The sequence below is a fragment of the Naegleria fowleri genome, assembly GCF_008403515.1.
Source record: "Naegleria fowleri strain ATCC 30894 chromosome Unknown tig58, whole genome shotgun sequence".
NCBI classification, from domain to species: Eukaryota; Heterolobosea; class Eutetramitea; order Acrasida; family Naegleriidae; genus Naegleria; species Naegleria fowleri.
The window spans coordinates 255,920-269,949 of NW_025407990.1; the positions used below are offsets into that span (position 1 = coordinate 255,920).

Below are 14,030 nucleotides of genomic sequence, written 5' to 3' on the forward strand. Positions count from 1 at the left end.
ACTGGTTTTGATTTTGATAAGGTGTTTACAGTAAAATCCGATGATGAATTTGTCTAACTCAAGTGTATGAAGAGGCAGTGATTATACACAAAACAATTATGGTCTTCATTTCCCCATCTGAACAACTACTTTGACCCAATCACAACGCTTCTCTTGCATGTGATTATATTTTTTATTCAATGGGTTTGTTGTGAAAGTGACTAATTACTTGAGTGCAATACTTCCAAACATTAGAATGACTCCTCTGAAATCAATCATGTTGGCATTGGTGGACAACTGAAAGGTGCAAGTGTAATCCACTGCTCGTTGAAATACAGACATGGATGGCCTCGTAATGGTTGCAATTTTGTCTCCATTCGAGTTGAATAGTTGATAGGTCTTTGAATCAAGAGAGGATGAAACTGAATTGTAGGTCATCCAGGCCACTAGTGCTCCAGCTGCATTGTAAAATAAGTACTGAGTATTTCTGTAGTCATACACCACATGTCCGAACTTCACCAAATTGGAAGGATCTGATACAATGCATTCCCACAACTCGTACGTATAATCTGAAACAAGGACTCCAGAATTCCTTAATACTGCACTTCCTTTTTCATCCATATTCATTAAATCCACACTTCTTGGAATAGCCCAAGATCTGTATTTCATTCGCCCCACTTTCGTTGTTTCATTTGAATTTGTGAAATTTGTAAAAGAAATTGTCATCTTGAAATCATCACCTCGAGACAAGGTCAGCACATCTCCCACATTGAATGCCTTTAAATTCTCTGTTGAAAAACAATATTCGGGTGGAACACTATTCACCACACCGATGGGCACTAGGATGGCCAACAATATTGCACATGTTCCGATAATGATTGTTGGCACTAGAACGGCAATGAGAAGTTTCTGTTGAAACGATGAGAGTGCTTTCATTGTGAAATCTCCTTTTTGCTCACTCACTTATGGTTGGAACAATTTTTTGGAGTTGAAATGTGTGGATGAGGGCCTTATTCAATGAATGAAGATGCCAAAATTTCAAGAGTGCCCAAATCCACAACAGTTTTAGATTACCTTTTTATTGCTTTTTGAGATCAGGCATGACTTTGATTTGACATAAACATCCATTTGGATCTTTTGAGGAACTTTACGGAACAATTTGGCCACCTTGTGTTCTGTGGAAAAGAAATCATTGAGTTGCAGAACCAATCACAGCTGTGTTGTTTGTAAATTTCATTTGCTGTTTGCAACACACTTACACCTGTATCATTGAGTTTTTATTGTTGATTGTTTCATTTCCTTTGTATGGACCTGGAATGTTCGCAAATATCTTGTTCAACATGGACACATTACAATCGTTCCAGATTATAATCGTGCGTCAAGTGTCAAAAGCCTTGTGCCGTATAAAACTCCCAAAAAACAACAGCTAAAAAAACAACAACGAAAACAGAGATGCAAAGAACCATCAAGAGCATCCTAGCACTCGCTCTCTTCACGGTGTTGGTGTTGTGCTTCACCACCAAGACAGCATTTGCTCAACAACAAGAGCAAGTACTTGCTGATTTACAACTCTTTGCCGATCAATTAATGATGTCAGATATGAGTCATCCTCGATTTGATGAACACTTGGAAATGGTGTTGGCAGATATGGCATCCTATAATTTTGATATTGAAGCTGATGATGAGCTTTTGAATTATATTTCGACTTTGAGCGATGCTGAAGCCATGGCTTTGGCCAAGTCATCTGCCAAGTTCAGAAGATTCTTTAGAAGAGTTGGTCGATTTGTTCGAAAGGTAAGTTGAGAGAAGAAATGTATGGAGTGATTTGAATCATGATGATCCAAACATGTTACATCATGTCTTGTTGTTGTCTTTGATGTCATTATGCGACCGCGAATTTGTGTGAAAATTCATCCCCATCACGCGCACGCAAAATATTTCCAACGTCGACTCCATTGTCAACATCAACCGATTTGACATGCGCATTTCACCACAACAAACATTCTCATAGGCCGGTAGAGTCATTGGCAAAGTCGCCAAAATTGCCGTCCCAATCGCTCTCACTGTCTTCTCTGGTGGTGCTGGTGCTCCAGTTTTGGGAAGTGTTGGTGGTGCCATTGCAAAGGGTGCTGCATTCCTCGGTAAGGCCTCCTCCATCATTGGTAAAGGTCAAGCCATTTTGGGTGGTTTGAATGCTGTCACTGGTGGTAAGAGTAAATTCTTGAATAAGAGTTTGGGTTTCTTGAATAAGGTTGGAGGTGTCATTGGTAAGGGACAAATGTTCTTGGGACGTGGTGCTGATATTGTCAGTGGATTGAAGGGATTGAGTGGAAATTTGAAGAGTTTGGGTGGATTGAAGGGAATTGTCTCCAATTTCAAACCATCTCAATTGTTTAAGGGTGCTAATATCTTCCAAAAGGGTCAAAACTTTTTGAACAAGGCCTCTGGATTGATTGGAAAGGGTCAAAAAGTTTTCCAAAATTTGAATCTCATCACTGGTGGTAAGAGCAAGTTCGTTAACAAGGGATTGACATTCTTGGATAAGGCCAATACTTTCACTGGAATTGGAAAGGATGCTTTGAGTGGAATTCAAGGGGGTGTCAATTCATTGAAGAAGTTGAAGAATTTGAGAGGACAAGATTTGCGAAAGATGCTCACTTCTGGTGGTCTTCAAAAATTCTTGGGACGTGCTGATAATGCTATTGGAAAGACTCAAGATATTTTGCAACGAGTGAATGATGTCACTGGTGGAAAGAGTAAGAGACTCAACAAGATTTTGGGAGCTTTGGAAAAGGGTAGAGGATTCATTCAAGGTGGTAATCAAGCCATTAGTAGCTTTAGAGATTTCAGAGCTTCATTGAAGAATTTGAAGGGTGTTCGAGGAATTGATGGAGCTATTCAAGGTGCTCAAAGTGTTTTGAATAATGGACAAAACTTTATTGGAAGTCTCAACCAGTTGACTGGTGGAAGATCAAAGAGATTGAACAAGTTGCAACAAGCTTTGGGTAAGGGACAACAATTCCTTGACCGTGGTGCTCAAATTGTCAATGGTGTGAAAGGTGTCAGACAAACCATCAAGAATATGGATCCAAACTTGTTCAGAAACTTCTTCTTGAAGAATGAAAATGGTAAACTCCAAGTCAATCAACAAGGTATTACTCACTTCCTTGGAAAGATGCAACAAGTGTTGGGAACTGGTAGAGATGTCTTTGAAAATTTGAATCAAGTCACTGGTGGAAAGAACAAGTTCATTAATAAGGCTCTCCAAGTTCTCCAAACAGGACAAAATGGAGTTGAACAAGGTCAAGAAGCTATTCAAAAGGCTCATGACATTTGGCAAGCTGTTGAAAATGTTGCTCACACTATGAGAACCTCATTGGAACAACCTGTTCAAGAACAACAACCACAAGAACAACCACAACCTGAAGAACAACCACAAGAACAACCAACTGAGACTCCAGTCCAAGAAGCTCAACAACCAACTGAAGCTCCAGTTTCTGAGGTTCCTTCTGAACAAGCTCAACCAGATTTAGAACCAAACGAACAAGTGCCTCAAAATGTTGAACCAGCTGCTGCAGGATAAACTTTCTAGTTGTTATTATTTTGTTTGATCATAGTTTTTTGGCTGTAGCAAAATATGGGAAGTTTAGTAAGCTATCAACACATGATTACTGAGAGTGTTGTTGAGGTGGTTGTTGTTGGGTGGTGCTAAACGGAAGGCACAACTTCTCGTTCTTATTGTGGTGCAACATTAATGTTCTGCAACCAATTTCATATGGTCATCCATAAATGACAAGATAAAACTCTCTCCAAACAAACATCCAAAAATTCCAAAAGTCAAAAAGTTCAAAACTTTCAATAAAAACTCTCTCAAAAACAAATCACATCCCTCTAACTCACTTCTCAACATGATTCGATTTGGAGAATTTGCGATTCGACTCGTAATTCGATTAGTGGCCTCTTCGACCAATACAAATTCACCTTTTCCTCCAAATTTCACATTTCGCATCAAATGCCTCAAATACCATGCCTTAATAATTGGACCCAAAAAACTACATGTGAAAACGTTAAGGACGTTAAAGAACCAGTGAGTGAGCTCGATGGATTCTCCGCAATAAGCACTGAACCAAAGGAAGGAGCCAGGTTCAGTTTCGTTCCAAATTAATTTTTGATAACTGGCAGTTGTGGTGTTGATGGTTGTGGAATTTCCATTTTCAGGAGTGACAGAAGTGGCTTGATCATATTCTCCGTGTGGATAAATTTCATCCTTTTCTCTCCACATTAATCTCTGATCGAGTTTTGACAAAAAGAAATGATGCATCAATCCCAAAGCTTTCCACAATCCACAAGTGTAAAAACTTAACAAATGATTAATGGCACTAATCAACACCATGGAATGACAAGTGTCTGAAATTTCCAAATCAAGTTTTCTATTTCCAACTCTCATATTTCTCACATGAAATCTTGTCAAACGTAAAAAACAACATGCTTCCAATAAACCACAACAAAAAATCTTTCTTGGCAACCAAGTGATTACCAAACATAGTAACCATAAACAATCTTTTGAGGAAGTGTCAAACAGTCTTGAATGAATGGCTCGATGCCAACCTGAATTCAATGTGGTCACTGGATATGGGCTCGTAGAATTGTCTTGCATTTCAACGGCAGTGGAATGATCCATCATGTCAAAAGTCAATCTTTGATATCTGTCTGTATTCACTGTACATTTGGCAACACATAAAACCACAAATGAGACGATACATGGAGCAATGAATAAGACAATGACAAAAACGGCAATCAACACAGCAATGAGCACGAGATATTCTGCTAATGGAAATCCAATAATAAAGTTGTCATTTTGTGTGGAATCAAAAATTGAAGAAATTGATTTTGGTAAATAAATAATTATTTCATCATTATGATGATTAGAATTAGACGAATGTTCGAGAGATTTCGGTAAAAGAGAAAGAAATGAAAAGTGTTGAGAGAGAGCGACGGAAAGACGGCTCTGTGGAAGTTGAGCTGCTTGACATTTGGCAGATGCTTCACAAAGAATCATCACAAAAAGAAGGAAACCACATATGAGAAAGCAAGGTAGAATCTTGGTGGTGATGGAAGGCTTTTGGCTGTGAGACAAATCAAAGAAAGACATGGTAAATTTTTTTTTTGAGATTCGAAAATTTACAAATCCAAATTTTCCTTCCTTTACCTCCTTTGGAAATAGTTCATTATCATCTCAACTAAAGCGGATGATTGTTGAATGCTGCTAACAAAAAACCATGCAATGCTAAGATTAAAATTCAAGTTTTCAGTTACTAATACATTGTTTGTTGATATCAGCCTGTGAAGTCACAAGAACTGTCAAACATCACACAACAATGGCTTAAAACGTCAATTGAGTTTCAAACTAACCATTTAGTTAAATCTTTACATCAATAACTTTAATAACCTGCCATTGTTGATGGATGAGCACTAATATCGAAAATCATTGAACGCGCTCTCAAGTGATTCAGACCTTAGAGGAATTCTGAGAAGTCTTTTCATCATCAACGAATTGAGCATTTTTGAAAATTTCAAAAAAAAATGTGGTGTGGATGTTTTTCCTTGTTGAACCGAACACTCTCCGATGATGATGAATCCTCTCATTCCTTTTGATGCACATGATCATGTGCTTGATTTGGATGTTGTGATTCGTTTTCTCATTTTTTCATCATCAAAAAAAACACAACCATTTCCCATATCCAATGTCCCCCTCAAAAGTAAGTAAATCATTCATTTCTGAGATCACAAATTTTCTAAACACTCTCTCATCAGCAATCCACGGTTTTTTGCTTAGATCTCCATTAGACATGCAATACCTATGTTCGCAACAACAGATTTGTGACAACTTGGAATTTTTGACCATTGCGACGTGTCACCCAGAAAAAAATATGATTGACTTGCTACTTCGAAATGTGTTAAAGTCAATGCCAATTCTATCATACCTTTCGATTGAGGTGTACAGCCCGGTGTTTATTCAAAGATGTTGCTTTAAGTATTGATGACGAACTTTTTTAAATCTGTTGCAACAATCAAGGTTGAAATGTCTCAAAATCCCATCGACGAACAAAGTTATTGATATTGTTTTAATTATTAATACTAAAAGAGAAACCAACAATTGCTTACAGAATGTGGAAGAACTCAGTTTAATTTGCAATATATACCCAGAAAATAACGATATACAGAATGCAATGATGGCTCTTTTCCCTACCCACTCGTTGAAAGCATTGTCATATTACCATAATCAATTCACCTCAAGAAACGTCAATCAAATCTCAATTTCAGAAAATATACATGTAGCTAATGTCACAGATAACCTTTTACCAACCCTACAATTAACAAATATGAAATTGACTGGAGCTAAGTCAAACTTCACGTTGAGAATGAAAGAAGAATGGATTTCATGCCTTAGACATGTAGTCTTTTCAAAATGTCTTGTTGATTTTGCCACTTTTTTACCAACACATGAAACGTGGACAAAATCACATTTGGAATCAATTACAATAGTTCGTTCAAAATTTGCAATAGGAAAAGACATGACATCGTTTGTGAAGATTGTCCACAACTTACAAGATTTTATTGTGGTAAAAAGTGTTTTCACTCAACCTTCAGACAGTCTTCATGCTTACAATGAATTTGAATTTGCAAAGTGCAATCTAAGGAAAATTCAAATTGAAGATTGTGGTGGAAATTGTGGGTTGTTGTTTTCATGAAACAAATATCAAAGACTCAATTATTAATTTTATTATTTCCAACTGATGCATTTCCATTTAGAGAGTTACAGTTTTCAATTTTCAAGAAAAGAGATCGAAGACCTCAAGCAAACTTTGACAAGAATGAATCGTACAATTCCCAAACTATTGCTCAATATGGAATTTGAGCCAAAAAAACCAACTCGATAAGTATTTCCTCGACTATATCACTTTTTGGAAATGCAACAATAGTGAATATCAACAGAAACTGGACATCCACCACCAAAGTGCAAATAAGTTCCCTTCTTATAATTACTGCATTGATTTTCATGAATAATTTGCTTGCTCCTACTATAATAGGAAGTTGGAATTGAAAAAAAATCTTTTGATGGCGGTCATTAAAAAAATGGGGTAGGTGTCAATAATCATGATCTTTAGTGTTCTGATTTTAGACAAAATTCAAGCAGAAAAGACTCCAGTAAGTAATTGAATAGATGCGTTATTAATTTTGAAAAAATGATCATGATTGTCAGAACAACCACTATCATCATCGGAAAACATTCAAAAAGTTGAACATGTAGATTCCAACAGCACTTCCGAAATTAAAAGGAAGAGAGAATTTCACCTGAATGATGATGATGCATTGTCTCGAAAACATAATGTGAAAAAGAACAAATTACTTCATAAAAATTCAACAAATGAAATGAAACAAAGCTCCTGCTTGGCAGTACTCTCTCATGATGAGCTTGGATGGATTTTGAACTTTCTTTTAACTGGAGAAGTCTTGATGTTGAGCTTTTGTTCCAAATCAATGTATCATTCAGTGTTTTCTATTGTGAAAGAACAGTTTAAATATGATGCAAGTGAAGCAACTTTAACAATGAGAGACATTTCATGGACATTAACTGGAGCATTACGAACTCGAAAGCAATTAATTGTTTCAGAACGTAACGTAGAAAAAGTGAAGGAGATTGTGAAGGAAATTGCAACACGAGGTGGTTCATTACATGAATTATCTAGAAGATGGATATTTAGCGTGGATTGCAGTAGTACTGAAATATTTGAAATGTTGAGCATTGCATCAAGAAACAACATGAGAACTACTGCCATTGTTTTTGAAAAGGAATGTTTCAACAATGATGTAGAGGAGTTTGAAACTGCCATTACCCATTCAGAGTTGATTTGTACGCAAGCTCCAATGGGATTTCACCTTAAGAATTTAGTGTTGGATGGAATGTCTCTTAGTAGATGTGACCTTCTTAAATTATTGTCACAAACTAATGCTCTTGAAAAATTAGAAATTACTATTTACTCAGGAACAGAAGACTACATTTTTCAAGACGATGAAAACAACATTTACGTACCAATTTTGGAGTCACTTAAATTCTTACGGATAAATCACGATTCTGATAATGGTAGCCCAGAAAAATTTAGCATTGATTTACTGAGATTATGTCCACAGTTGGAGACATTTGAGTACATATTTTCTTGCGTGCATGAAGAGTTGTTCATATCTCTTGCAAAGATGTGCCCAAAATTGACACGTTTGATCATTACTTGTACTGACATGGAAACAGGGGATAACCTTTCTGAAGAAACCATTTACCAGTTATTACAAGCGTTTCCTAAGTTAGAACATGTTGACATTAATCTGTGCAGCGAAATCAGTGGAGATATTTTTAAAAAGATTAGTGAATTTCCATTTTTGAAGTATTGTAGTATTACCAGCTGCTACGATTTTTTGAATTTGTCAGGACCTATTTGTTTTGGGGGTGGAATTCTTCCCAACCTCGAATACTTCAATATTGGAGCATATTTTAATTTTGCAACGACTTTGGAACGCGAGAATTTCACAACAAATATTCGAACACTTGCTCCCAACCTAAAAGAATTTGGCAATATGCAGCAATTTGTTGACAAAAAAGTACTAGTGGACCTCTTTGCAGATACCTTAACGACACTTGAGCTTGATTTGCCTCAAATGATCAAAATTCCTCCCAAAGTCACTTATCTGACGATCCAGATTGGCGACGGACGTGACCTTACTGTACCTTTATGTTCCAACAAACCAAACGTTATGATCAAGAAGCTAAAATTGGTAATGAAGAAGATTGGTAAAAAGAGATTACCGTCTCTACTACCGTTTTTGGAGCAAGTAGCAACTCTATTTCCTTGTATTACACATTTTAGACTTGATTATTTTGACAAACGTAAATATGTAGAGCCAATTCTATTGACTCTTATGGAAAATACATCCATTTGGAAGGACTTACAATATTCGCATATCGACGTCAAGAAAGTAGACAAGTTTGTGAAGGCAAGACCAAGGATTGCACTAAATACTTGGAGATACTACGATCGTTCCTCAATGGAACTGCAAATGAAGGACCTCTCGGTATTCTATTATCATTGGTTAGTGCAAGATCAACACTCTTTTGATGAGAAATGGTAATTTATTCATCATAGTGTTTGTTCATTTAAGTAATCCAACGATTAAAATCGATACGAGAAATCTGAGTTTATTCTACCACACGCACGTAGGATACATCAAACATCTTAGCATCAATCTACCAACTCCTATTTCTCTCACCAGGCGCATTCTGATGTAATATACTAGCAGTGCCGCCATGAATAAACTTCTATATATGCTACTAGTATCAGCCGAGGAAACAATATTGAAGGCTCTTGGATGACCATAAGCTCTTGGTGTTGTTCATCTGTACTGCGCCTGTTACCATTACTATTAATTCCAACATTGGATTGCACAAAACATGAATAGTTGGAATATTTCTCTGGAACAAGGAAGGTTCAAGAAGTAAGGAAAATCCGTACAACCCGTTTGAGGAAGGATAAGGGATACGAAATTGGTTGTAGCTTTGAATTGGATATTGAGAATTAGAGATGATCGTCTGCCAAACATCCATGGAAGAGACATTGAAAGCAACCAAACAATCCTACTGAAGGATTGTATTCCAATTTTGGTGTGAAATCTTTAACACAATAAGGCGTCTTTAACAATCACATGATTGACCCAACGTTGACGCAGCTTGTACTTGAACGAACACCTTCTCTCCAGCAACAGCAAATTATGGAAGCCAGTCACTACTCGTGAGATACATTGCGGCTAGTAAAGTTCTTTTCAGAGGGTTGTGTGATAATGGTGTTTTCAATTTTAAAAGGAATGTATTCAATGAGTTCATCAAAAATTCTGACCTTTTTTGACTGGCTTTGAAAAATGTCAATGCCCTGAAATCGTAGCAATTAAACATGCTCAATTCATACAACAAATCATTTTGAAACGTTGATTTCATCGTGAAATAACAGTGTCATCTTCCATCTCACAGTTATTTTTATTCTTTTCTCTTTTTGTTCTTTGTAGAGACTTGAGAATTATAATTATTATTCGAACCCGAAACACATTTCGAAAAAAACAAACACAACAATTGAAACGCACAGATGAACGACTTCCCTGACGATATTAAAACCGTATCCGTTGTCACTGATGGAAAAGCATTTGCAGGATCTTCTGCTATTTCCAGGCCAAGCAACAATCCTGTTGTAACTTTCACATGGAAAAGTAATGACACAGAGACAGTTCATTTAGAAATTTTAATTGATGGAGTCTTAAAATATAACGTACAAAATATCAAACCAGGTGCTTCTGGATCGATCAGCTATCCTGCTGCTGAATTTGCTGGTCGCACTATCAAGCACTGTCGTTGGAGACCAGGTTTGTTTGGGATTAATGGGGCTGGAGGAGGTGACGCTGTATGGGTATGTCCTGTCGGCGAGAGTGTACGAGTGAACTTGGTTCTTAATGTATCATAAAAGAATATTCAATAAATCATGTGTTGTGGATACAAGATAAGATCTCGAATTAGATTTATTGCTTAACACTTGTGGCATCTATTTTTTCCCAAATTGTCATCAAGAAAGGATAAATATTTTCAACTGTGTTCCTTATTAGACCGTGAAAGCAATGGTGGTCATGTCTTTGGGTATTCTTTTTTCTTTGTATAATACAGACAGCAGTCCCATCCTGACAGGGCATGGTTTTTTTGCTGCTTTTCAAAGCCCATTTGACCAATATGTATCTCTCAATGAATGCTCTTACGAAACTTAAATCTCTTTGTGGAATTCTTTGTTGTTTCCATAGTTGGAGTTGCCATAAAAAAATATTTTCATTTAGATGGAACTTTGCAAATGAACTTCTGTCAGATGCCAACCATCAACAAAACGATCAAAAAAAATAGATCGACTCAATTTCATTTCCTGACGTCAGTTGCAACCGTTTGTCAAGATCATCATCACCAACATGACACCATCCGAACCACTCCAACCTCAGCAACCACCACCATCAGGAGGATCACTCCTCACACCCGTTCCATGTCCTCTTCCTCCTCCTCTCGAACAATGCAAATACAGTTTCGAAGAGATGGATCATTCCTTCTTTTGTGTCGATCCGACAAGTACTAGTCGAGATGTTTCAAAAAGTCCTTATCGATCCTTCTATGAAAACATGATTCACAACAAAGATTTGAATTCACATTCAGGTCAATCATTGGGTACGAGTTCAACACCGACATTATATAATGCCAATCAACAAAATTATCAATTTCCAAATATGGGTGTTAATTACAACACTCACACGACAATGCCATCCACCATGCAAAACATTTCTTTCACGAATAATAATAATACTAATAACCATTTAATGAATTCTATGAATCCAATGATGATGATGCAAAATAATTTGACATCAATTAGGATGGAAAACAATCCATCATCAGCGACAACAACAACAAGTCCTCTCGGAATGCCATCCTCCATGTTCAACTCATCGTTTTATGGCAATTCCAATAATTTAAATAACAACAATATTTACAATGTTAATACTTCATCTGGAATTTTAGGAATCAATAATAATTTCATGACAACAAGTGGTCACAACTTTAATAGCAACAACAATTTTGCGACAACAACTAGTAACATTTCCAATTATGGAAATTTCAATCCAATGATGGCGTCACAACCACCACCATTATCATCCTCCTCCTTCTCGACTTCCACCAATTCACTTGTCACCACCACCTTGAAAAAGCCGGTACCTTATGAAAATGGTTCTATTATTGATCCAGAAATGGAGAATGAAATCTTTGAGCTGCCCTTGTCATTGAACTACATCTTACAAAATTATTCAAGTGCTGCAGAATGTGTCGTTTCAGAAGAATTCAATAATGCCATGATGGAAGAACCTAATATTGATGTCACACTTAAAATTATGAAATGGTATGATGAAAGTAAATTGAAATTGGGAAATGAGGAGAGAGCTCAATGGGCTGTGAAAACATTGGATGCCTCGAGTGAGTATAGTACACGATGGGGATCAGTCAATATTGCAGGTCCCTCACGAGTTTATCCTAAATATGGTAAGTTTGAAAAATTATAAACGAAAACAATTCAACAAAAAATTCATCATGGCTTCCTTGGTGTATTTTCACATTTGTAATAGGTGATTTTCCCGAGGCATGGGCTCCTCGTCTCCAACAAAACTCGAAAGAATTCTTTATTGTGGAATTTGCTGATTATTACAAAATTACTGGAATCCAACTTTATGAAACATTTAATCCAGGTGCTGTGACAAAAATTAGCTGTCTTCCAAGAGGTAAAGACAGATACACCTCAAGAAAACCTCAACTCGATGGATCCATTATTGGAACAACCACGTTTGAGGCAAGACCTGAAGATTGGGTGGTTCTCTATGAGGGACCTACACAACAATCAAGTCTTGCACAACATTCCAGAATTTTCTCACCTTCCTTAAGAAACACAGGAGTGGAATCTAAGATTATTTACGTTGAAATGGATACTACTAACTCTTCGAGCTGGAGTGAGATTGATGCTGTGAAATTAATTGGAATACCAGTCATTGTTGTAATGTAAGAGTGCAAAAAGCCACAACTTAAAATGTTACGGTGAGAGATTGCTGTTAGTTAAACTTGATTTTCTCAATCATTCCGTAAATCTAAGAACAAGAAGTCATTGAAGTTAATATACATATATGCAATAAATAATATTGTTATTATAAGGTTTAGATACAATGAGTTTGGAGTACTGGCTTAGTTTCTCTTGCTCTTATAGTCCAATTCGATCTTTGCCAAAATTCGGAATCTGTCAAAATAGGTCAAGTTGACATCAGTAAAACCATGACCAAGCATGGTTAGGTAGATCCACAGTGTGCTTTTTGCATTTGCTGCAATGGCAGTCAAAATGTGCCAATAAGCATGAAGGTGCAAAAAGTAAACGTATGGGCAAAAAGCAAATTCAATAGACCACAAAATGAATGCCACCAAGAAAAAGCTGAAATAAATAAAATAAATTCTTCTGATCTTGGAAACTAGCCCCTCAACCTCAGAGTGTTGGTTTTGTGGCAAATATTGACGAAGCCATTCAGCCAGATTATTTCCTCTGTAAATTTGAATTGCCTCAAAGGCAGTGGATAAATTCAACAAGGCAGCAAACACAAAAACGAATACAGCATAGCTTTTTGGAAACCAAATGGTTGCCAATGAGTGACCAACAGTAAATGTGACCAATGCAATTAGTACAATATTATGATACCACTTTCTGTCACAATTCTTCTTTTCCTTAAACAAGTAATTATAAATTCCTTGATTAACGCACATCACCATGGGAATTTCATCTGTGTATTGACCAATTCTGGTCAGGGTGGCATGCAAAAAGGAGCTTCCAAAGCCCAGAAAGATGCAAAAAACAGAACCAATGTAAAACCTCCAAAATAATCCACCAACCTTATTCAACGTCCTTTCAAACTTGAAAATGAAATATAAGTGAGCAATAGCAATCAACAGATACACATAGGACGAAATAGTATTCACAGGTTCAGCAACGAACGACGAATACTGAAAATTAGCCTCACAAAAATCAATGTTTGAACTAATGAGAGCCTTTCCAGTTACTTCATCCACTGGATGATAAACCGAAGGATAGCCACTAAAGGTTGAGTAGGTTTGGTCGGCGTAAAAACTCATCTCTTTCACTCTGAGAATCCAAACTGCAATATTGTTTCCAATGAGAAGAAAGAGGAGGAGGTGTGATGATGATGATGCTTTCAACGAACGGATGATCGTGCGTACAGATTTCCAACCAACGTTCGTTCCGTTCCGATAAGAAGAATTCCGAAAGAGCCACTAAAATGACGAGGAAGGCTTGTTGTTGTTGGAATTTTTTTTTTGAAGTTTGCTTTTTCATGTGCGACGGGTCGTTAATTGTCCTTACTTATACTTGATAGGTGACTTA

At 36.8% G+C, this 14,030-nt stretch overlaps 7 protein-coding genes across 7 annotated transcripts; 4 read left to right on the plus strand and 3 right to left on the minus strand.

The window, feature by feature from the left end:
• Positions 1–204: 204 nt before the first annotated feature.
• On the minus strand, positions 205–915 carry FDP41_007166 (uncharacterized protein; the record flags this gene model as incomplete). The annotated part of the gene is made up of 1 exon (XM_044710881.1): positions 205–915. One exon carries the CDS (start codon positions 913–915, stop codon positions 205–207), a length of 711 nt encoding a protein of 236 aa, XP_044558492.1.
• Positions 916–1,431: 516 nt separating this feature from the next.
• On the plus strand, positions 1,432–3,562 carry FDP41_007167 (uncharacterized protein; the record flags this gene model as incomplete). Its single annotated transcript, XM_044710882.1, has 2 exons — positions 1,432–1,773; positions 1,991–3,562. The coding sequence occupies 2 exons, from the start codon at positions 1,432–1,434 to the stop codon at positions 3,560–3,562; spliced, it is 1,914 nt and encodes a 637-aa protein (XP_044558493.1).
• A 168-nt stretch (positions 3,563–3,730) lies between these two features.
• FDP41_007168 (uncharacterized protein) lies at positions 3,731–5,131 on the minus strand (the record flags this gene model as incomplete). Its single annotated transcript, XM_044710883.1, has 1 exon — positions 3,731–5,131. One exon carries the CDS (start codon positions 5,129–5,131, stop codon positions 3,731–3,733), a length of 1,401 nt encoding a protein of 466 aa, XP_044558494.1.
• A 1,985-nt stretch (positions 5,132–7,116) lies between these two features.
• On the plus strand, positions 7,117–9,162 carry FDP41_007169 (uncharacterized protein; the record flags this gene model as incomplete). The annotated part of the gene is made up of 3 exons (XM_044710884.1): positions 7,117–7,121; positions 7,175–7,188; positions 7,244–9,162. 3 exons carry the CDS (start codon positions 7,117–7,119, stop codon positions 9,160–9,162), a joined length of 1,938 nt encoding a protein of 645 aa, XP_044558495.1.
• Positions 9,163–10,166: 1,004 nt separating this feature from the next.
• On the plus strand, positions 10,167–10,538 carry FDP41_007170 (uncharacterized protein; the record flags this gene model as incomplete). The annotated part of the gene is made up of 1 exon (XM_044710886.1): positions 10,167–10,538. The coding sequence occupies one exon, from the start codon at positions 10,167–10,169 to the stop codon at positions 10,536–10,538; it is 372 nt and encodes a 123-aa protein (XP_044558496.1).
• A 487-nt stretch (positions 10,539–11,025) lies between these two features.
• Positions 11,026–12,653, plus strand: FDP41_007171 (uncharacterized protein; the record flags this gene model as incomplete). The annotated part of the gene is made up of 2 exons (XM_044710887.1): positions 11,026–12,139; positions 12,223–12,653. The coding sequence occupies 2 exons, from the start codon at positions 11,026–11,028 to the stop codon at positions 12,651–12,653; spliced, it is 1,545 nt and encodes a 514-aa protein (XP_044558497.1).
• A 176-nt stretch (positions 12,654–12,829) lies between these two features.
• FDP41_007172 (uncharacterized protein) lies at positions 12,830–13,762 on the minus strand (the record flags this gene model as incomplete). Its single annotated transcript, XM_044710888.1, has 1 exon — positions 12,830–13,762. One exon carries the CDS (start codon positions 13,760–13,762, stop codon positions 12,830–12,832), a length of 933 nt encoding a protein of 310 aa, XP_044558498.1.
• Positions 13,763–14,030: the final 268 nt, after the last annotated feature.